Source organism: Atractosteus spatula, chromosome 14 (genome assembly GCF_055471065.1).
Source record: "Atractosteus spatula isolate fAtrSpa1 chromosome 14, fAtrSpa1.hap1, whole genome shotgun sequence".
Lineage (NCBI taxonomy): Eukaryota > Metazoa > Chordata > Actinopteri > Semionotiformes > Lepisosteidae > Atractosteus > Atractosteus spatula.
In genome coordinates this window covers 29,486,625-29,508,697 of record NC_142719.1, presented here as the reverse complement: position 1 = coordinate 29,508,697, position 22,073 = coordinate 29,486,625, and the positions used below count along the sequence as shown (strand labels likewise).

At 41.7% G+C, this 22,073-nt stretch overlaps 1 protein-coding gene across 1 annotated transcript; it reads right to left on the bottom strand.

Moving 5' to 3' along the window:
• Positions 1-11,556: 11,556 nt before the first annotated feature.
• stc2b (stanniocalcin 2b) lies at positions 11,557-21,699 on the bottom strand. The gene is made up of 4 exons (XM_088931790.1): positions 21,350-21,699; positions 17,334-17,476; positions 16,153-16,364; positions 11,557-14,359 (listed from the first exon to the last, which is right to left on the bottom strand). The coding sequence occupies exons 1-4, from the start codon at positions 21,489-21,491 to the stop codon at positions 13,948-13,950; spliced, it is 909 nt and encodes a 302-aa protein (XP_088787916.1). The 5' UTR covers positions 21,492-21,699; the 3' UTR covers positions 11,557-13,947.
• Between the last annotated feature and the right edge of the window lie 374 nt (positions 21,700-22,073).

Below are 22,073 nucleotides of genomic sequence, written 5' to 3'. Positions count from 1 at the left end.
GGGGTCTGTGATAGCTTGGCCACTGGCCTGAGAGACGCGAAGGAGGGGCTATGGGACCCAATACAAGCGCGTTGAAGATTCCCATTGGCTTTGGGTGAGTCGGTGACGTGACAGTGTTAGATTTACAGGTGACCTTAAAAGTATATGCATCAAACATCGCCACGCGAGTTAAAGGGACAGAGGAGACACATCACTGCATATATACCTATCTGTATCCAGATGCACTTGACTTATTTTCGTACCTCATTGCTACAATGTTGTGCTTTGCAATGCAGTCATCATCATTTATGAAACCCGTCATTTTACGTTTACTTATGACATTTATGCACTCTAAATAAACTCTTCAACAAGTTCCACGCTCTGTTTTTTTTTCGCCTGTCCGTATCCACTTCAATGGCAATTCACCCTTTTCAGTGTATCTCCATTACAGTAGTTCTGTCGACCCCATTCCATTCACATAATGCGCCACTGTGATACACAACCCACACCTGTTCTCAAACACATTTGCGAACGCAGCTCAGGGTATTTTTCAGTGATAGTACTGTGCGCACAGGTACCGCCCAAATCTGAGAAAATTGTCCTCGCAAAGATAGTGACGCCTGAGAAACCGGTGTCGTGATTTTTGTAATTAGCAAATGGCGTCACCATGAAAGTCTAAAAGTGACAGAAGTATCAGAGTCTACTTTCACCCCGTGTGAAGTCAATGGAGCTCTCAAAAGCATAGACCTGTGTGTTTGGAGGTTATCAGTGAAACAGTCAAATTGTAGAGCGCACTTTTGTGCACACGTGTGGTGGCTGTTTTTAGGAAAGAAAGCATTTTAATTTGGGAAATTAAGGTGTAACGACGTGGATTACTTTTTTTCCTATAGGTGTTCACGGAGACAAAATTGTATTTTATCGCGTGTGGTATTTGCCCTCTTGAGATGAAAAGCTATAAAAGTGAATCCGTTGTGCTGTCACCCCTGGGAGGGGGGGGGGGGTTCTGGAAGTTTGTTTACGCTCAGGGGAAATGAAGCAGACAGTGGATAGAGAGGAAGGGGATCTATCCTGGGAGACAACAGGTTGGCGCTTCTGGGAATTCTGCGAATCCGAAACCAGTAGCTGCGCACTCAAACTGTCACTGAAAGATCCGGGAGCCACAGCTTTAATGATCAAGACGTGATAACAGATAAAAACAAACCGACCTTCAAGCTGGAGTAAGTATTTACCAGCATCTATATAATATCGAAGGCCGTCTATTGGAAACATTTAATGTAAAACGATAACGCCTCACCCTTAATGCTTTCTGCTTTAATGTGTCATGTTGGAACCTTTATACTGACTGATTCGAAGGTTCGGATTATTCTTTGCTTCAGATGTTGTTGTTTTAATTTAAAGTTCTAAAACTCTTAGATTAGGGCCTCCCCTCATTAAATACACGCCTGTTGACAAACACTTCTGTACTAGAAAATAGAATATACGCCGATGTCTGTATTATCGCAATGTTTAAAAACGACAAATCCTGAATATTAAATTCCGCATGAGTGCAAATCACGAAGTTGACCATGTAGACATACTTAAAGAGAAAGTGAAATTACATAATTTCTAACTTGACGAGATTTCATTTAAATCCAAATGTATTTTTCTGCAGCTGGAGCTTCATGTCGAATTGTTTTGTTTCCCGGTCGTTTTGGAGATGAACCGATTCTGTAAAACCCAAATAATACACGTTCAGAAGAAATTTAAAAAATATATTATCTTTGAGACAGCTTTATTTAATGATGACGCTGGAAACTCAGAGGTCACGGTGAACAACAGAATCTTTAATATACATATACAACAATATTCTGTAGTTTTGAAATGAATTACAGGCTTTCCTTATTCGTGGGAGTGTGCAAACCCTAGTTTGCTTCTTTTGTAGAGCGTTGTTAATTTTGAAAGACTCCTGAGACAGGTACAGATATATCTTCTTTAAAGTTTATTGTCCTGTGCTACATCATTGCCTCAATCACGGAAACAGTGATGAGCGTGGGGTCTGTTAAGGAATTAGAGGAGAATCAAGAAACGTCCGGCAGCTGCAGTTTTCATAATCAGTACCATAGATGTTTACAAAACACGACAATACCTCCCCTTTATTTAACGTACTTGTTATTAACGCGCGTGTTATTATGTTGTCTGTTATTGTGGGTGTTATTTATGTTTAATAATATGGAAATAATTACTGGTTCCAAACCAGTAATAATTTGTGTAAAACGACGTAGTTGAACACGGTCTTTTTTAAATCCTCTAAATGTATTATATTTCTATGATATATCCACATTGTTGTTGTTGTTGTTGTTGTTAATTATTAGTAGTATGCATGGCTACGTTCGTCAACCTTAATTTAAAACTTACCAAAAACAAACAGAAAGACTAACCGGGGAACAACTCTGTGTGGGGACATGAAGAAGAAGAATGAGCCGGCAGGTGAAGACCTGTGGCAAGGCCCGAACCGGCACTCCTGAGCTTTCAGGGCACCAGCGGCTGCTGCAGTATATTCCCCCTGAGCTCTTAATGACTTAATTGAAACAATTATTGACCAATTTGTCACGTTTCCCACAGTCCCGTGATCTTCATTCACTGAGGATTTGAAGTTCTCCGCTGAACCTACAGGGTCGCCACTCGCTGGTAGTAGGACACAGTATCCCGGCTTTAGAGTTTATTAAGCCTCCTTCCCTTGCAGAAAGAAAAAGAGGGAAAAAAAACCTCATCAATCATACTGAGAAAAACCAGTTTCCATGGGCTCTACTGATTGTTTACTTTTTTTCGCCAATTATTGCTCCAGTGACCCCGCTTGTTGATTCAGTAGTCCCAAAAAGTGCTATCCTTCATTTATCAGAGAAGTCAATCCCTGCGCCTCTACTGCCGAATATTCCTTTAAAACTATAAACACCGACTCCTGGGCAGAGACAAAAGACCCATTTGTTCCTCCACAACAGTGCTAAACGTGATGTATTGTTAAAGATAAAACTAATGATAATACTGTCTGTCTCCAATAACTGTCTCCACAAGCATTAATGACATCTTTAATGCGACTTAAGCTCACCTCTCAGTGTATATATTACACTATGCCAAACTCGGCCTCGCTACACTGTGAACGCTTACACTAATTAAATAACCACAGATCTCCCCAACAGATAATCTGTCTAAATATCACTAACTACGCAATGAATTGAAATAATTTGAAGATGACAAATATCGAATTTGTTGCTCACTGGTCTTCTGTAATGTGCGATTAAGGGAAGCAGTCTTCGTTTCGTTTCACAATCTTGCGAAGTTAATTCGAAGTTTAATTTTATATTACATGTAGCTAAACTGGGTTTATTGGAGCTGACCGTTGATCCGGTGGTTTTCTACGATATTCAATACTGTAGTCTCACGTTAACTCCGGCAATCCGCGTCCTGAATGCGCTTGTTTAGTACCACTTTGCCGTTGTAATAAAAATAAATCAATCAGTCCCCATGTATATTTTTGAATATATATTCGTTTGGAACGAAATTAAGAATATATTGATGAAAGTCACGAAATGCACGAACGGGACTCGTTTAATAACTAAATTCTACAGATTTTGCATAACAGTCTCGAGTTATTTTTACAAATCTCTGAAACCAAATTCGGAAAATCAACCCATGCCTTAAATGGTCTGTTTCCGATTGTACTCTTCGGCGTTTGCATTTTTCACAAAATGCTGGGAATATTTTTTTTTTCTGACCGTCGTAATTTATCTTTCTGTAATTACTTTCAGGTAATCTTTTCTCTGGTTGAATGGAGTGCTAACACGCAAATATTAGGTCAAATAATATAGCGTGTATACCTAAATAGATAGCAAAATATATTTATTGAGATCATTTTAATCTCCCGTCATCAGATTTAAAACCTTAAGGTTGTCCGGAGTATGTAAATTGTGGTACCTTGTCACTTGCACAACCCGTCTTTCTGCAGCACATTTCCAGAGAGCAGATAAAAGAGATAGATAGTGATTCTTAAAAACTTCCTGTCCGACGGGCTGTTGTGGATATTATCGGCTAAGAGGGCGAAATTGTCTGAGGTATTTTATCTGTCCTTGTCTGCGGCCGTTCCCTGCTGCTGCGGCCGGGCCAGACGCCACGCGCATTAGGACCGGGGCTGGCGTCTTTCCGCTCTCCTCAGCCCCTGTCAGTCAACTGCTCTCACAGGCACCGCTGTTTTACACCTCGCCTAATGGAAACTAATTACAATGGCCCGAAATAGCGCCAAGGAGCCGGAGAATTAATCACCTCGATACACTACACCTCACTGAACACACCGCTCTGTTAACAGCATACAGCCGCATATGTTTTAAATGTCTGTAGAAACAGATTAGCTCCAGCCGCGAAGCCCGTTTTCGTGTAGGTAAGGCTACAACGATATTTAATCAATATCAATTGGTTAAATACGTGTTAATTTCGAATGAACTTAAATATGTCTGTTTTTTTTCGAATAAATTCCAGTTTTGAGCTCCCGTTTCACTACTTGAAAAAACAAAATTAAAACCACTGATAAGAAGATCATCAGTAAAAGTAATGCCCAACTGTGTTGTTTCTATCTTTTTTTCCCTTTTATGGGCTACAAATCTTGTATATGCTAATTATGCAGGATAATCGACATAGTTTATAGCGTCTTCTGTAGAATTACGCCAATAATCTTGTGCGATTTTTGAGACTACCGTTATAACGTGTAAGTCAATTATTCGATTTTTGTACCACAAAATATTACTAGCGATCTAGCGGGATGTAATTTAACCGTAATATTAACCACATCTATTTACATATGACTTTAAATGTAATAGTATCAAATGGAAAGTTTATTATTATTATTATTATTCTTGTTGTTATTATTATTCTTGTTGTTTTGTAGTTTTGTGTTTAATTTCCATTTATTTGCTCTTTTTCAATAAATGATATGTGAAAATTGCGAAAACAATTTGAATTTGGTGTCAATATTTTTTAAAATATAAACTACAAATAGAAAAGCGCTCACCGGGGTAAAAAAACAAACATTATTTAACTAACGATACTATGAAAACTGTGTTGTTCTTTTCAAATAGTTTTCTACTGATTTTCAGTGTGCTGTATATATAAAGGCCAAAGACAAATTGTTTAAGAAGGAAGCAGGTTTTAAAACATTCGATAATTCTGTTTCAACTCAAACTGAAAACAAGTTTTAGTTTTGAAGTTGTTAACTGCTTCTAATTATTCCCTGTATCCTGAAAAACGCGTAACTATAAAAAATAAAATTGAATAATTGTTTCGATAGGAATTTTACGTGTATTTATTTTGTTTTTGTCAAAGAAAGACCTGGAAATTTAGTCTCAACATAAGCCTTTTAAGACATACAATATACACCTGAGTATGTTTTGGAAAAACGTCTTGAGAAAATCTTTCTCTTTTTACTTATGGTCTAAACAGGGAATTCAACGAATAGACTGGACTACAAAATAGAATAGAATCTAATTACTTGAAATAGTATTATTTCATAACTAACATTATTTTTATTATTATTATTATTATTATTATTATTATTATTACTATTACTATTATCATAATCGTCGTCAATGGTGTATTTTAGAGCGACTTAAAACGTGATGCCTTCAATTTTGACATTCATTTCTGTAATAAGTAAAGTCACGAGTATTAGTCTTCTAATGTATTTAATACGTGTTCACTAGTAGCATGTTCTTGTTTTCTTTACTGTGTTATCACCTATTTGGCCGACTGTGTTCTCCCTGTGTCGCGAACGGTAAAACCGGACTGGTTTGCTGCTAGGAACGGGCTACTACCGCTAAGTTTGAAACTAAGGCTATAGTTTTCTATGTGTGCTATAAACAGTAGCCCAGTGCTCTACTGTGTTTTAAAATGAAACCTCCTCCGCAGCCAAGATCCTGCCCTCAGTCTTACCCTGATACCAGAGAAACTGCTGTCTGTTCTTCCAGTCCCCGTGACTGAAGTACCGAGTGGTGTCAGTAGTCCAAGGGCACTCTGAGGAGACACCTGCTTTCTTTCAGGACCAGGTGTCCTGTTCGTATGTGTGTTCATTAATTACATCTTAAGAAAGACCTTAAGGATACAGTTACATTGAGCAGAAATATATCTGGGAGTCGCTAAGTGCCCCCAGTAAAACTCTTTTACTGGACCTCTGGGAATAATTTGGTCACAGACCCTCGAGATTCCACAGGCTTCAAGTACTTCTCAGTCCGCACTAATGTTCTCACGTGTAACCTTGTGTAATAACAAAAGTAATATATGCAAAATATGTTTTTGGGATTGGTGATTTTGCTCTATTATACATTATAATGCACTGTAGTATTTTCAACACTTTACGGCTTTACCGGACTGTTGAGGCTACAGGCATTGTGCGCCCTCTGGTGGTTATCATCACAATGAAAAAAACAACTGTAGTATTCAGTTCAGGCTACTGTACTTTTTATGATTCTCTGTTCATTACGTTGTGATGCGTGATATTAACACTTAAATTGACTATATGCGGGTGTCTAACTGTGTAGCACTACCGTAAATAATTATTTTTTATTTATTATTTATATAGTTATTTATAAATATTTAGTGGATACAGTAAGGATGACTACTAACGTTGTTAATTAATAGTCGTCCACCTGCATGGGATGCAGCGCCATACAACCTATTTTTAAGGCCGTCTCGAGAAGAAGAGCCGAGGACTAGTAGGGTATAGAGACAAAACTATCATCCCATGTTCAAGATCAGTACTGTTGTGTGCTCGAATCTGTCTTTAAATAGACTCCGTGTAGACTCCGGGGGGCGCGGTGGGCTCATAAAAACATACGCTGCTTACGAAAGAAGGCCTTTCAACCTAGCACGTTTGTATCTCGGGCACAATGACAGGAAGAATGTGGGGGGCATTTCAAGGACTGTATGTCCGAACTCTAAACAGTAATACACACACCATACCTGGTGTGTGTAATAATTGTATTGTAGAGGAAGCTTGGATTGTATCGTGCGTGTGTGCGCACCCACGCCAAAACATTCGTTTTAAATCTTTTTCCCCCGGCGCGAAACCTCATGTACACGAGCAGTATAGAAGACCCCACGAAAATAACATTTTACCAGGCAAGCTTCTGTATAACGCGGTTTCTGTATATTTCGATCTCCGAATTGTGTTCCATCTAAATGAGGACCTGATATTGAATGCAAAATGATACCATATGTAAAAACAGATCGGTGATCCAGTTAATTCATCCCACATGTGTCTACGGATGGCTTCTTGGACACCATGCGTCTAATCAGATGTTGAAGGGCTACGCTGTGTGCCTAGATCTCATTGTTATTCTAATGGCTTATTTCTTTTTTATATAAGATTTTGATAAGGGGATAAAAGGAAATGAAAGTCTTTTTTTTATTTCCTTTGCCAAATACGCGATCACTGGGTGACATGCCACTTTAAAAAAAATGGCTCTGCGTTTGTGTAAAACGATTGACGATGAGCACCAGGAGGCAAAGCACGCGTGAACGGGCGATTCAGGTCTCGGCAGCAAAAGTCAGCCGACGGGTGTTGTGTACGTCGGTTTGAATTCTCCTGTTTTTATTTTCAAAAATATTTCATTTGCTTGCGGATCCAGAAAACCGATCCCGGCGTGGATCCCCAGTCTATTAGTCCTGCCTTGAATGATTTCCAGGTTGGACACTTGAAGTCACCCTCCACGTCCCGCACTTCTCTCGATGCAGTTCCGTGTGCTTTTTGCACTGAAGAAAGGGAGTTAACAGTAAGGCGGTCCGTTAACAGCTCGATAGCCATATTTAACAGGAGAGAATAAAGGCAAGCACAGCCCTTAATGCCTAAGCATTTTAAACACCAACCCCCGTTCGTGTCCTACATAGACATGGGGCTATGATGAGGAATATTGTATCTCACTGCGGACACTAAGAAGGACCCACATCCGCTGGGGTCTTACTTCAAGAATTCCCCAGTCTCTACTCACGCCCAATTGCAAAGTCTGTGGGACGTCCACTCCGGGTTGCCATTTCTGCGTGGACCTGATCCCACCGCGCCACGACTCGAAACTTTAACAGGCCAACAACGTTGATAACTGGCAATCATCCAATGTCTTGTGAAGGGTCAAGGGAAAACTGGTTCCCTTTAGGCAACACTGGCGTTGAATATCCCTTTGAGTGCGTCACGGGTTTTGTCTACTAGATAACCCGGCTGATGTTTGCGTTCTTTCATCTCCCTAATTGACGAACAAAAAATCCGCGAAAAAAGAGGTGTTCAAGAGACGCTTTAAATCATTTGTTTGGAACAAGGACATAATTTTAATGATGCTGACGTTAATGGCGAGTTAAAACAAAGGTTTGTGCTGTCTGGTTTTTGTGCCAGTTGTTTTGTTGTTGCTGTTTTTATTGGAACTCTGCAGATCAGGATTTTCACCTCACACTTTGTACACCCATCTAGTTATATAATTAGAAATTGTACAGCACGGATGCGCAGTGTGGATTTGTAAATAAATGTTCCTGTGAAGTGTTTTTCGATAGTTGTTGAAACAATATCATTTTTATTACCACATTGGTAGCAATAAAATTTTCAGTTTCACATTTTATATCATGGTATAGCACTATCGTAACTGGAATCCATAAATTAACACGAATGTGGGAGTTTTTATAGGCCTGCATACAGCATATGAAATTCTTTAATTTTACGATTAGTAACTGTAATAGAATTACACGGTTTACAATTCCTAAATTTATTTCGAATTAAATGGATTTCTTTGTGACAACAAGCATAAAAGATTTTAAGTAAAATGTGCAGTACATCAAACAGGGTTTCGTAAAAGGTGGGAAGCACACACCGTACTATGCTCCAGTTTTTGCTTGGTGAATTCCCACTCGTTGGCAGTCTGACCGCTAGAGGGCACTATCCAATTTTCTTTAAGTGGTCGCCACCGTCTTCTCTATAACTTTGTTACAAATGAATATCACAAGTTGGTGGTTTATTTAAATATGGAAAGTGAAAATACATTTTTCTTTGAAATGAACAGTCATCTCCAGCCCAGTTGCGAATAAAAATATCTTACCAGACCTCGAACACAGAAACGCTTTATATTTAAGTCATAGACCCAGGATCGTCTGAATTTCTGATTTTTGCACACTAAATGATTTCACAATTATTCCTTTTCGATCTGACAAGGTAATACAGTCAAGTCTTTGAACAAGTAGTTTACAAGTTTTCTCGGTACGTGCATGCAACATGAAGGGTAAATTTGAAATTAGGTTGTGAGTCCTTCCATTTTTAAGTTTAGGGTTATCTTGCACCCAGACATAATTTTGGGAATATTTCTTTCTCCCCACAACAGCGTTTTAAAGGGGTCTCTTGTTTGATCTCTTTAAGCGATGTAGGAACAGACACCGGTTTCTCTTTGTATGGTGTATTAAACTACCTATCCCAGTGCAGTAAATCTAAAATACATCTTTGAGTTCATAATGAAACTTCATAAAGAATGACAAATCCCAAATTTCCTCCCATCGCTAGCTGGCTAGGCTATAAATGCCCCCTCAACATGCTAAACGCCACCTCCAATTCCACAGCCCTTTGGTGGATGATGGGGATGACTTCTTTGGTCACGTGATCAGCCGATTATCCCACAAATCCAGAAATGTGAAGCCAGACATATCGAGAAATTGTCATTCATTGTTGCCATCATGTAATTGGGGTTTGTCTGGACCAAATGAACCTACAGCTGCTTCTCAGGACAAAACAAAAATCAGATTGAGACTCCATATGTATGTATGGGATAATAAAAACCCCAAGAATACTATGACATTTGTGCAATATGGCATAACCATAACCATATTCTGATGGTGACAATATTGTTGTCTGTGGTACGGGGATCGTCTGCTGTCTCTGCAGTGACGATTCAGAACATCCTGAGTGACCCTGAGCAAAAGCCCTTGTAAAAACGTTGAGCCTTTGACTCTGGGAACATTATTTAACCGAAGCCCTGGTCTGTGCCGATCCTGTCGTTCAGTCACTGAAGTGGTTGTAGACTAGACACGATACCGGTGGCAGCGATAGTAAGGGTAGAAGGGGAAGAGAATATTACAGCAACAGAGAAAGTAACAGTAGTAACCCAGAGTGCAAGCTGACTGGCCGAAGCCCAGAGCAGGTCAGGTTACCCTGCTTGCTTCAGAGCCGGAGGTGAGAGCACAGCAGCAGTTGTCTGGCTGGGACTGACTGGTCCCAGGACAGCGAAAGAGCTGGTTTTCTCAGCTGGCTGGTATCCACCCACCCCACCTCAGCCAAGGCCAGACAGTGAGCACGGAGTAGGGGCAACAGCCCCCTGCCCAGGGGAGGTTATTTACAGCCTGGAGCTCTGGCACAGCCATGTGGCAGCTCACTGATTTCCCAGTGCTCTCACAGAAGATACTGTAATGTAGCCCGATACTCCTACCCGCAACAACACAACGGCTGACGGGCTGTGGCCAGGCTCCTGACAGGCCTGTGACAGCTTTATGGGCGTTTCGTAATCCATACGGGGTGGGGGGTGAGGTGGGGATTGGGGTAGAGTTTTTGGAGATCGCCTGAGCCAAAGCCACATCTACAGTGTGGTACACAGAGTATGAGGGAGAGGGCTGCAGGTCTTCAAGCTGCTTGTTAATTACTTAACAAAACCCTACAAAAACAAGGTGCAAACTCTTCATACGTTTTAATGCCCCCAGTTCTTACCCGCGCCTGTGCGCAAGTTGTGCAATGTTTTGTTTGTGCAATTATGTTCAGCATTGTGTTACAGCGTCAAGTGTAGGTGTCAAGGCACTGTCAATCAAGAGTATCCATGGCTGCAAATGGATATTATGGGTATTGGGGCATCATCAGGGAAGTGAACATCATCAGGGAGACTACAAGACCAATTCAGAGTATTCAGAATCAGTATTCAGAATCCACAACGGCACTGAGACAGCCCTGGGTCCAGCAGAGGAAACTGAGAAAACTGTTTATAAGGACAAGGAAAGGAGGTACTTCTGTACATGAAGTGTTGTGGCAGTATTGAAGAAGCTGGAGTCTGAATTAAAGCATATATACTGAAGATTCCAGAAGCGCCTGGCTGAGATTACCTGAATAGCTAGCTACCAGCAACCAAAAGAACTTGGATGTGACAAACGGTCTCTCCTTCTTTTGTAACTTTTTTTCATGATGTATATTCAAAATCCCATAATATATCTGTACAAGCTAATGGAACAACCGAGTACGACACCTTGGAACACCTTTTCTTCTCAAACCGATTCTGAAAGGTTGGACTTCAATGCTTGAATTATAGGTTTGGATGTACCCTGCTCTTTATTTGAAATTCTTGGGAAAAATGGTTCCACTCATAGTGTTGCTGGTATTTTAATAAACTGTACCATAAGATGGTTGAGCTGTAATTATTAAGATTTTGTTGAAAATTCCCACATGGTGTGTCTTATTAGGATGGTCTGAGCAATATTAATAGATGAACACTGATGCATCAATACTCATATGTAGAAATTCTGTTTGGCACAAAATGATGTTCAATGAGAGGCTAACACACACAGTTTATTTCATTAAACAAAAACACTAAGCTTTGTAAGACATTAAGAAATAGTTTAATAAATAATGCAAAACACCACTGTCAATAAAATCATAGAACTGTATAAAATTATAAGTTGCATAACAAACCTCACTAGTGGCATGAATATATACAACACAGGTAAAAGGAGGTGTCAGGAAGGCCGCAATTCAAATGAAATATATACCTAATAAAAAGGAGCTAAAATAAATAGAAATGTATAATATTTACAATATAGAATATAAGGAATCAGTAGACAAACACATAAACCAACCTTCACAAAATGTTGTTAAAAATACCCACAAAAGAATTAGTTTTTAATGAAATCAAGATACATTTTTTTGTCTAAACAAACTTTACACACAAATTTCTTAGCGATCAATCTGAGGAGATTGGCTTTGGTAACTTGTGCCATTTTCTGGATGTTACTGGACATGCATTTTAACTGGTAGAAAAGACGGACTGCCACTTGGAGAATTCCGCTGTTACAAAGCCAAGAAAGATTAAAAGACGTGTATTTTTTTATGCAGTTCAATTGGACATTGAAATCATTTTTTTTTTCCATTAACGAGAAAAGAATATGCCGGTTGCGACAGGTGAACTGAAATTCACACAAAAAATCTCTGGTTTGCTTCACGAGCTGAATGAAATAATTGATGTACCATTCCAACAATACTGCAACCTGCAAAACAGCTGCATTTGTAGCCCTGGCGAAGGATACAATCATGTTACCATGCTCCTTCCCTGTCAAACTTGACTCGAGTCGTTCCTTGGTGTCAGCTTGAGGGTTTTTGTGCAGCGAGGGTGTCTCGAGCAGAGCAATGCTGAAAATGTGTCATGACTGAAAAGTCCGCAGTGCAGAGGAAGCCATCTGTACTCTTGAGGTCTTAAATCTTAACATAAAAAGTGTATCACATACAGGGGCAGTATGTCTTTATAGAGCTACAAGAGAAAACAGCCCTCTACTCACACACTGTGAAACACAGTCTCTGTGGAGCCCTACTGGCAGGCTACCAGTGGAATTCTTGGAATGGCCTTGGTAAATATAACATTTTCAATAATAATACTCAAGCAGCAACTCATGTGGACATAACCCAATTCCAGAATGTGCACCATGGGTCATTTTACTTTGTGCAGGCCTGGCTACGAACTGCAAAAAACGTCTCGAAATGATTTATTCTGGGCTTGGGAAAGAGCGGGATTAGGGGCAAGGGGGAGAGGTGGTAGGTAGAACAGTCTGAAAAAACAAAAAGACTAGTAGCTTAAAAGTTAGAAAGCACCAATGATTATCAGGAAAGACGGCATAGGTGTACAGCTGGGCTATGTATCTGAATGTCATCTTTCTGATACTGGCATGACATAATTCTTTAGGAAGACAATATTATCAGATGCTCGGGCAGACAGTGGTTCTGGTAGACCATTTTGATCGACATGTCTGAAGTTTCCTGGAATAGAGTAACGACAAAACTGGATCATTTGTTGAGGACGGGCCCCGAGCTTGTCTTCGTGAGGAACTCGCTGAATTTATTTGAGAAGTCCTGATCTTGTGAGACAGATTTTCTTTGTCACTACTCTAGGTGGGTGTGCCTTAACACGCTTCACAATAACATCTCAATCGACAGAGGGGATTAACGGGCACAATAATGGATTTGATTTTACAATGCATTTCTAATTGGACGTCACAAAAAAAAAAACTTCTAGAGTGCAGGAAAAACTAAGCGTACCTCTAATCTGTCTTTAATTACACTGGGGAAAAACAAAAACACAGAGATTCTTCTGTAGATAGAGGGGAAACCGTGGTAGCAGGTAATTTACGGGTGAAAAATGTTCTTTAGCAAAGCCATAACCCTTATGGATTATATATCATATGTGCCAGAACTGGACTTCAATCCTCTACAGTTGGTATTTAATCATCAAGTAAAATAGAACTATAAAGCAAACAAATATTCAGCTTAAGCTATTCCATATATGTTACATATCTACAATCCATAATTTCCTATCCTGTTAAGTATGTCATTATCTGTAGCGTTATCACAGAAGAAATTATATATTGTGTTAAAGAGGTAAAGAGGGAAATAAATAGCAATTAAAACAGGCTTTAAACTAAGTTCAGCCAGGAAATGAGGAATTTGAACCGCTATGCCTGGAGTAAAATAAAATAATAATAACAAGAATGACAATCTGGCCTTTTAGGAAGACAATGCACTGCACCACACATACCCTGGGAAGGTTATGGTTTAGGAGTGTTGGAATGACTATGGATGAGACAGTGGGAGCTCTCTCTCTCTCTCTCTCTCTCTCTCTGGGGTTTTCTGCTGATTTTATTGATTCAGAGAAAGTTCGGCTGGACCACGCGGCTCTTTCACCTCCGGATGTCCGTGGTCTCGGGCTCGTCTTGGTCGGCCTTGTCCGCCTCGACACTGGAGCGCCGCGAGCCCTGGCCGCGACTTCGAGGCTGGGGTCCGGCGTGGGCCTTGCCCCCCTTCTCTTTCTCTCCTTGCCTCGAGGTCCGGGGGTGGTCCCGTTCGCTTTCGGGGGGCGGCTGAGCCGGGTCGGCGGCGGGGGCGCGGTGCGGGGGGTCCCCTTGTTTCCGGGGTTCGGGCGCCGGGGTCAGGTGGGAGGCGTGCTCCTCTTGCCTGGAGAAGGAGCAGAAGCTGAGGCTGTCGCACAGCGCGCCCCAGTTCAGCTCGCACTGCAGGCGCACGCTGCGCGTTATCGCCTCCTTCACCTCCTCCCCGCAGCTCAGCAGGATGTTCACCAGCTCCACGTAGGGCCTGCAGCCGGGACAGGCGGAGAAGACAGGCCGCGGTTATGGCAGGCAGAAGGAGGAAACGTCATACTGACGTCTGAGGCAGACCAGATGCCTCAACCCCCCCTCGTCCATCTTTTCAACACAGTATGACACAGTCAGTGGTGCAAAAACTCAACTTGACACTCTGGAAACTCTGCAACAGACTGTCAAAATGTGACAGTGTGACAAAATACTGTCATGATATGACTTTTTTAACATCCATTTTCTAACGCCTTCATCCAATACAGAGCCGTAGCGGAGCCAGAGCCTATCCTGGCAAGCAACAGGTGCAAGGCAGGGTTCACCCTGAATGGGAAACAGGTCTTAAACAGTCATAAAATTACAAAAAGAAACTATGCACCACTGCATGACCCCCGGACTAGTGGGAAAGTTTCTGCTCTGAGCCTCAGATCTCAGGACTCAATTTTAGAAAAACAAAAGAAAGATCAGGGGAAAAGGTGTACCGAATTAGAAAAATAAATTGTCCATTGGATAACAACTGTAAAGTAGCAGAAAAACCAGATTAATTTAACTTGGAGTGCGGCCTGCAGTTTCAGTTGGAAGAATTGGCTACTCTTTGCCTAGGCTTCAGAAAACATTTCAAAGCCATGTTCTGGCAATCCAGACTTATTTTCTTTTGACAGCATTTCATTTGTCTTTCAGTTTCAGACTGCTTTAAGTGCCTTAAGGGTGTTTTTTTGCTGGTGAAAAAAATTTCCCTCGATCACCCTGACATTCGTGCTGCTATCTGCTCTGCGCTGTTTCTAAATTTGGCTGCGGAAGATTAATTGATCCTTGGGAGTCAGTGAACTTGAGCATTGTTTTGACGGCAAATAAAGGGTAATGTGCTCTTCGCCAGACAGTTTTAGTAGTGAATGAGCAACCACAAGCTCTAAATAACATCAGAAATGTCATGTGGGGCCAAGTTTAATCGGCAGCTTTCTTAAAAACAAAGGTCGAAGGCTTTTAGAAGAGCACAATGTTTGACAAACTGTAACTCTGAGCTCCGATGCTACTCTTCATACGCTATAATACGGGTTTGTTTCTGGCATGATGAGCCCGAATTCAGAGAAAGACGCAGTTCTCAGGACAGCCAGGCTCACGGTAAATGACACTGGACTGGAGTGCTTTTAGTTTGGCTTGGTGTTGTGCTACCAGCTCCTCTTCTAAATGGATAACCCATTTTCAAACTAATATTTTCACCAGGGAACCCCTTCCCTACTTTAAAATGGCACAAACACCGCTTCCAGTTCACCGCAAGGCAGACACACGCCAGGGACAGTTTTCCACCAGTCCGTCGCAGGGCACACACTCACACCAGGGCCAATTTTAAAGAAGCCACTTAACCCACCAGTGTGTCTTTGGACCGTGGACTTTGGACTGTGGGAAGAAACCGGGGCACCTGGAGGAAACCCACTCAAACACAGAGAGAACCTGCAAACTCCATGCAGACAGCACCCCAGATCTGGAACTGAACCCAGAACCCCAGCACTGCGAGGCAGCAATGCTAACCACTGCTCCACTGTGCCGCCCCATAATCAGTATAATAATAAACGATAAGAACAATACGTCACACACAATAGTAACAAATTGAAAGCCACGCTCTGATGATTACTGAATGAGGGCAGCCATACTTGTACTTGTCTTGGGGGGGGGGTGATGTGTTTTTCTCGGGCAGTCCAGGGGGGGCTCCCCCTTTCTGTGCTATGCCTTTGGGGATCCCGGATCGGCAGGGCTGGCTGCAGGTCGTATCGAAGCTCGGGTGGCAGCACCTACCCTTTGGGAAACAGGTCCTGGAAATGGATCATCTCCACCATGACGTTGACGTTGTCCTTGGCCGCGGAGCAGAGGTTGTGCTTGATGTAGCACTCTCTCTGCAGCTGGAACACCATGTCCTTGATGGCCGGACACTTGCGGCTGATGCAGCTGAACCTGTGCCTCAGCCCGTGAGCCATACACTTCAGAGCGTCTTTGATGAAGGATTTACCCTGTCAAAGAAGAACACTACATTGGCCTGCAGAGCAATGGATCACCAACCCCTTGGATAACCCCTGGCTGTGTCCCAGACAAAGGCTGGCTGGAGCTGTTTCGAAGCCATCTAAGGTAGCAAAACATTACTAGCAGGAGAAGTGACATGCTCTTTTGGTTCTCATTTTCCTATAAATAAAAATGAGACCTCTAGCAATGACTAGGAGAAAAATAAACTTTTAAAAACATCAGTCAAGGAGAGCCCAGGGCTCCAATCCCCAAAGCTTATTACCCAATACATCATCTGTGCAGTTATAGATATTACTGTTCTGTATGGGGCTGTTTGTTTTCACAGCATTTTTCTTGCATCTTGCCCACGCAGAGGTATCTCCTGTTCCCCGAGCCAACAGCTCTGGATAATTCGCTATCGTGTATGAAAGCTCATCGATTCATGTGCAGCTGGGCTGTCTGTTAAGCGACTTGAGGAACTGGTGGTCTTGAGAGTGCAGATCAGGAAGCTACAGCAATACTGCTGGGTACTGCTTTTCATCCAATCTCCTAAAACGAGGGGCAGAACCTGTTTTACTGGTAAAAACATAAGAAAGCTTACACACGAGCGAGAGGAGGCTCGTTGTGCTCATTTGGTATGTTTGGTTGTTATTAACTTATTGATCTAAGGATCTTGTTCAGCGTTTTCTTGAAGGAAGCCGAAGTATCAGCCTCAACCACCAGGCTGGGTTTCCTGTTCCACACTCCCACAATTCTTTGTGTAAAGATGTGCCTCCTACTCTTGGTTTTATATACACTTTCCTGTAGTTTCCCCTTTTGTCCTCGGCTTTGTGTTTTACTGTACATTTGGTCTGAGTAAAAGGCCTGAGAAGTTGTTGGCCCCATCGAGGTTTGGAGTACCAGCCCTCTGGAGTACAAAGCTCTTGTCACAATATTTGTGTCCCAAAGGGTGCTTGCTGAATCGCATGTCAGGTTTTTACCTGCGAATCAAACTTCCCCGCATTGTGCAGGAACGTCATGCAGATCTCCTGTAGTCCCCTGATCTCGCAGGAGTTGTTTTCGAAACACTCAAAAACGCCGCATCCTACATCCCCAGCGTTTACTAGGCAATGCTGGATTTCAGCTGGGCAGGAAAAAAAAAAAGAGATGACACACAAAAAAAATCAATTTCAGTATACAAGTGAACATGAAAACGTTGTTGAATGGCTATTGACTTGGCACCATTTTTTTAAAGAGCAACAATCAAAAGGAACATCTCAAAGGGTGGTTGGGCCCACTGTAGAGACTTCCTGAAAAAAGGAATACATTACATAGATAAGGGCACTGTATGAAGATACACAGTTATATATCTTTATAAGTGCTGCACTATGTGACAAGATTCATAGGGGCAAGTGAAAATTAGAAGGCCTTTCGACAGCAATCAATTCTCAGCCTGTGATTTAGAGCTGCTTCCTAACCACATCTTTCTCTGCAAGGACATTGAGGAATTTCTGTGTGTTGCAAAAACACTGCAGGCGGAATTCTAGAACACCTGACATTTTGTTCAGCTGCACAAAGTATTGACCCTGGGAGGGTTTCCAGTACAACAACCTATAGAGACCGAATCACCGAGCTTAGCAGGATGGCAAAACGCTTCATCGGGTTAAAGGATAGGTTTGTCTCCGTAAAGAAAGTCACTCGTCCTTCAAAGAGAGATCCGAGGCAGGTCTCTCTGTGCCTCTCGCTGAAACCCTCACGCTTTACTGGCAAGAAAAGGGTTTATCATTGCATGGCGATCTTGCAGCCATACATTTAGGGAGGTGCCATCAGCACATCTCCCAGAGCGGCAGCCAAGCCTTAATGTAATTATCCTTTAATACGCTGACAGTTAACACCTGCAGCAAAATGAGACAAGCACAAGCAATGTGAAACAATAAAAAATGCTATGATATCAGTGTATAATGTATGTAAAAGAGCAGATGACTATCACAGGAAGAAGAAAGTGGCATTACCGGGTATATGAGGCGAGGTTTTGAGTAATAATGTATAAAGTAAAAACCCTTTAAGTCTGTTAGAATAACAGTATTTACTTCTTAAGTGAACTAACAGGCATTCCTGACGATGCTCTGTACAATTACTCCACGCCCAATGAGTGCTCTAAATATGAAATTGCTACAGTAAGGAAACCTATAAAATGGTTATACTTTTATATAAAGCTATGAAACTAAGTCACTTTCACAGAGTGTCTTGTGGCTACCTTTACCTAACCATGAGTATAAAAAAAACACACTGGTAGGCTGTAGCTCTGAAGGAAAATGGAGAAACTCCTGTAAGAAGGGCGCGTTGCTCGAATGCAGTGTACTGCAATCAGTAAAAACATTATTTTCCATTTGTGATGCAAGATGTGTCACCCAGAGAGGAGTGTAACTTCAAGTTCCGTGTCATTCTGACAAGTAATTTTTGGAATTACGCAATTCTTCTTTTCTCCCTTGGCTCAAAACATATTCTGTGGCTTTCTGACATTATTCCGCAACGCGTGTGGTTTTTAAGAGACTGCGGTACACCAGTGGGTGAGAGGGAGGCAGGTGACACCAGACTTTTGAAAACTCTGGCTTGCTGACATGCTTCAGCTCCACTGATTCTACCGGATTTGTGAAGAAGAGACAGAGGCAGAGAGTGGGTGATAAGGCACATGTCTTTTTACCTTTGAGGTGCCCCTCTGACTGTATTGCATCTATTTTTAAACTGGCATTCAAGTACTGAAAGCTTACTGGGATGCTTGCATGATGAAATACCATCTGCTCTGAGTTTACACAAGTGATGAATGGAGACAGACACATCCTTACACGATTGACCTTGTAAACCTAGGGAAGGGCACAGAAACAGCACAGCTTATGTGGGTCAAAGAGAAGACAACTGCATAAAGTTATCCCTCCTTACTATATCAACCCTGGACTACAATACGTATTCATTAGCATTTTCAAAGAGGAGCACACACAAGCTACCTCTGATAAGTCACTATTCTCAGCGGATTTTATTATATCTAGTGGAAACGGTTTATCGTCGTTATCACAGCCTGCATTTATATAAAAAAAAACAAATATCGAAATGATCTATGTACAGTATATACAGAAGCATTACCTCTACTGTAACTACTGCAGTACCGGTCCGCGTTTAAAAAAAGTTATCCTTGGCATTTAAAAAAAATCTTCTCATTTAAAAAAAAGTGTGAAGTTGAAGTTAATTTAGCACGGCACTGTGTTCTGAGCGTGTAGCAGTTTTAGGCAATGTAATACACGGTCTGATGGTAATCAAGTCGATTTTTATATCGCTTTAAGGACTACTGTTCTGGGCGTCTCCAAACCCAGTCTCTTCACGTACTGCGGTACCGGCTCCGCAGTGAAAGAATTAATAAGGTCAGCTTAGAGAAAGATACCAGTAATGGTATCTCTCCACCTACGGAGCGTGATCTTAACCATTTTAAAACCAGGGAGCTTCAGGGAAGGCCCGTCAGGCGATTCCAATGAATTATTTCTATGTAATGATCCGTATCCAAAGGTACTTGTATGATGGGCTCCAAATCCACTCCATTATTTCTGCCGCAGATGGGTTTAATTTACGAGTATTATTCTGTATCTATGTTCGCTTTGGCTACCTGTGTAAATAGAACTGGTTATGATTCGTATAGTACCAAGCGGAGACCGTACGTTTTTTAGTTTTTGAAAAAAAAAAGGCAATTTCACAAACGTGCATTCGCTGGTAGGACTAGGGGGAGAAAGAAAAAAAAAAAGAACAGCCAAAGCTAATTAAAGATTTCTTGGGCCGGCTGTTTGATTTGAGAAATCCTGGTTGCTGACAGAAAGAGCCTCTGTGAGGGGAGACACAGGCTTGAGCTGTAAGTTGTGTGCCGGTAAAGTGAGGCGCTTGTGCTTGTGTTGGCATCCGGACGAGAATGTGCCTGGATCACACGAGCTGGTCAAAACGTGCATTGAATTGCACAGTGGGGTGATTGAGTGAAGGATCGTAATGTGCAAACCTGCGTCTTTTTTTTTTTTGAAGGTGGTGGTGTGCGTATGTGTGGGTTGGGGGAGGGGGGTTAAGAACTAAATGTACAGGACATTATTTCGAGGGTTAAATTCTGCTTTATTTCCTCGTAAACATATTTTTCTCCCCCCCGGGAAGATGTCCAGTTTGCTCACAACAAAAGGGGACCTGTGATGATAATACTGTACAAAGGATCAAATCTTTGGGTCCGGAGACACTTTCCTCCTCGTGTGCTGCTCATGGCGCGTTAATTCATGTTGGTTAAGTTCTTCCATCCTTCCTAAGAACCGTTATTTTAAAACGTTCGTAAAGTTACATTTCGCTCTTTGCCACGGCTAAATCACCTCACCCACATACCAGTTGAATGTTAAACAAAGCATGCCAAGCAACCAATATAATCTTTTCTGCTAAACATTTTTATGAGAGTATTTTTTCCAGCTTGGAATTTTGGCAGATACTTCACCAACATGCTACGTGTTACTAACGCCGTATAGCCACAGCCTGCTTACACTGAACGCTCTCGTTAATTTGTGTGCTGCAATTGTGTTCAAGTACGCACATATGCACATGTATATCTTAAATATACCTTTAGGACCTGTTTCCATATGTTACTTATCCTACCTTGCGGAGTGCTATTAATAGTTTACTAAGATATTGAATGTCTTTGCTCGTGCAAGGTATCGACTTCCTTTTTTAATTGGAAGAATGCAGTGCTGGGGCATAGAATATCACCTCTTTCCCAGTAATGTGCTCAGAACCAACACGATCATTTTATGCGGCCGTCGACACTTCATAAAGCAATGGGAAAAAAAGGCAACCTCAATATTAATACAAAGCATTCATTTACTATCCAAGCAGAGCACGTGTGTACAGTACAGGCAGCTCCAGTCGTTGAAGATTTCATCAGCAAATGTCTACGGAGTGAGTCAGGCGGAACAGCAGGCTGGAGCTCACGTCCCTGCATTTCACCTACCTGTGTTTTGCAGAGAAAGCCGTCCTTTCTGCTGGCTAGCTGGTTTGTCTTGCGGGTTTTCGTGATGATCAGTAATATCCGTCCCCACCGCTTGTTCGAAGACTGCAAAAATCAGGAGAATTATCGCACATTTTACTATCATTTTCCGGTCTCCTTAAAGCCTCACTTTCTTAAACCGGCACTTTAAATGAATGAAAGAGTGCAGCCAGTAAGAGGGCTCTATTTTATATTGTGTGTGTGTTTCAGCGCGCCAGTTTCTCGGAGCGCTTATGAATTGATCAGCCAATTGTCTAACGCTTGCTGTTCAAGCAAGTACTGAACGCGTGCTGGAAAGGCGATGGATGCTGCCTATATTTTCGCAAAGCCCTGGTGTCATTTTTGATGAAGGAGTTCAGCAGGTGTTGTCATTCGTGGCTCCCGACCAATCACAGGCGCAGACATCCACGTCCAAGTTTGAGGGGCGTGGTCAGAGCGAAAGTTTCCCCCCTTGGATAAACTAAACTTTGTGGAAGTGTTCCGAGAGACTGTGATTTTTTATACCTTTTACGAATATTTAGACATGAAACATCTCCCTTCACTTCGTAACGTTCGATGATCTGCTGAATGTCTTAAAGAAAGAGTGCAGATATATACATTCCTATATAAATTAGGCTGTATGTGAGCTGAGCGTGACTCACATAAGCAATGCGTAAGAATTTTGGAATGTTTGTGATGTTCGTTTTAA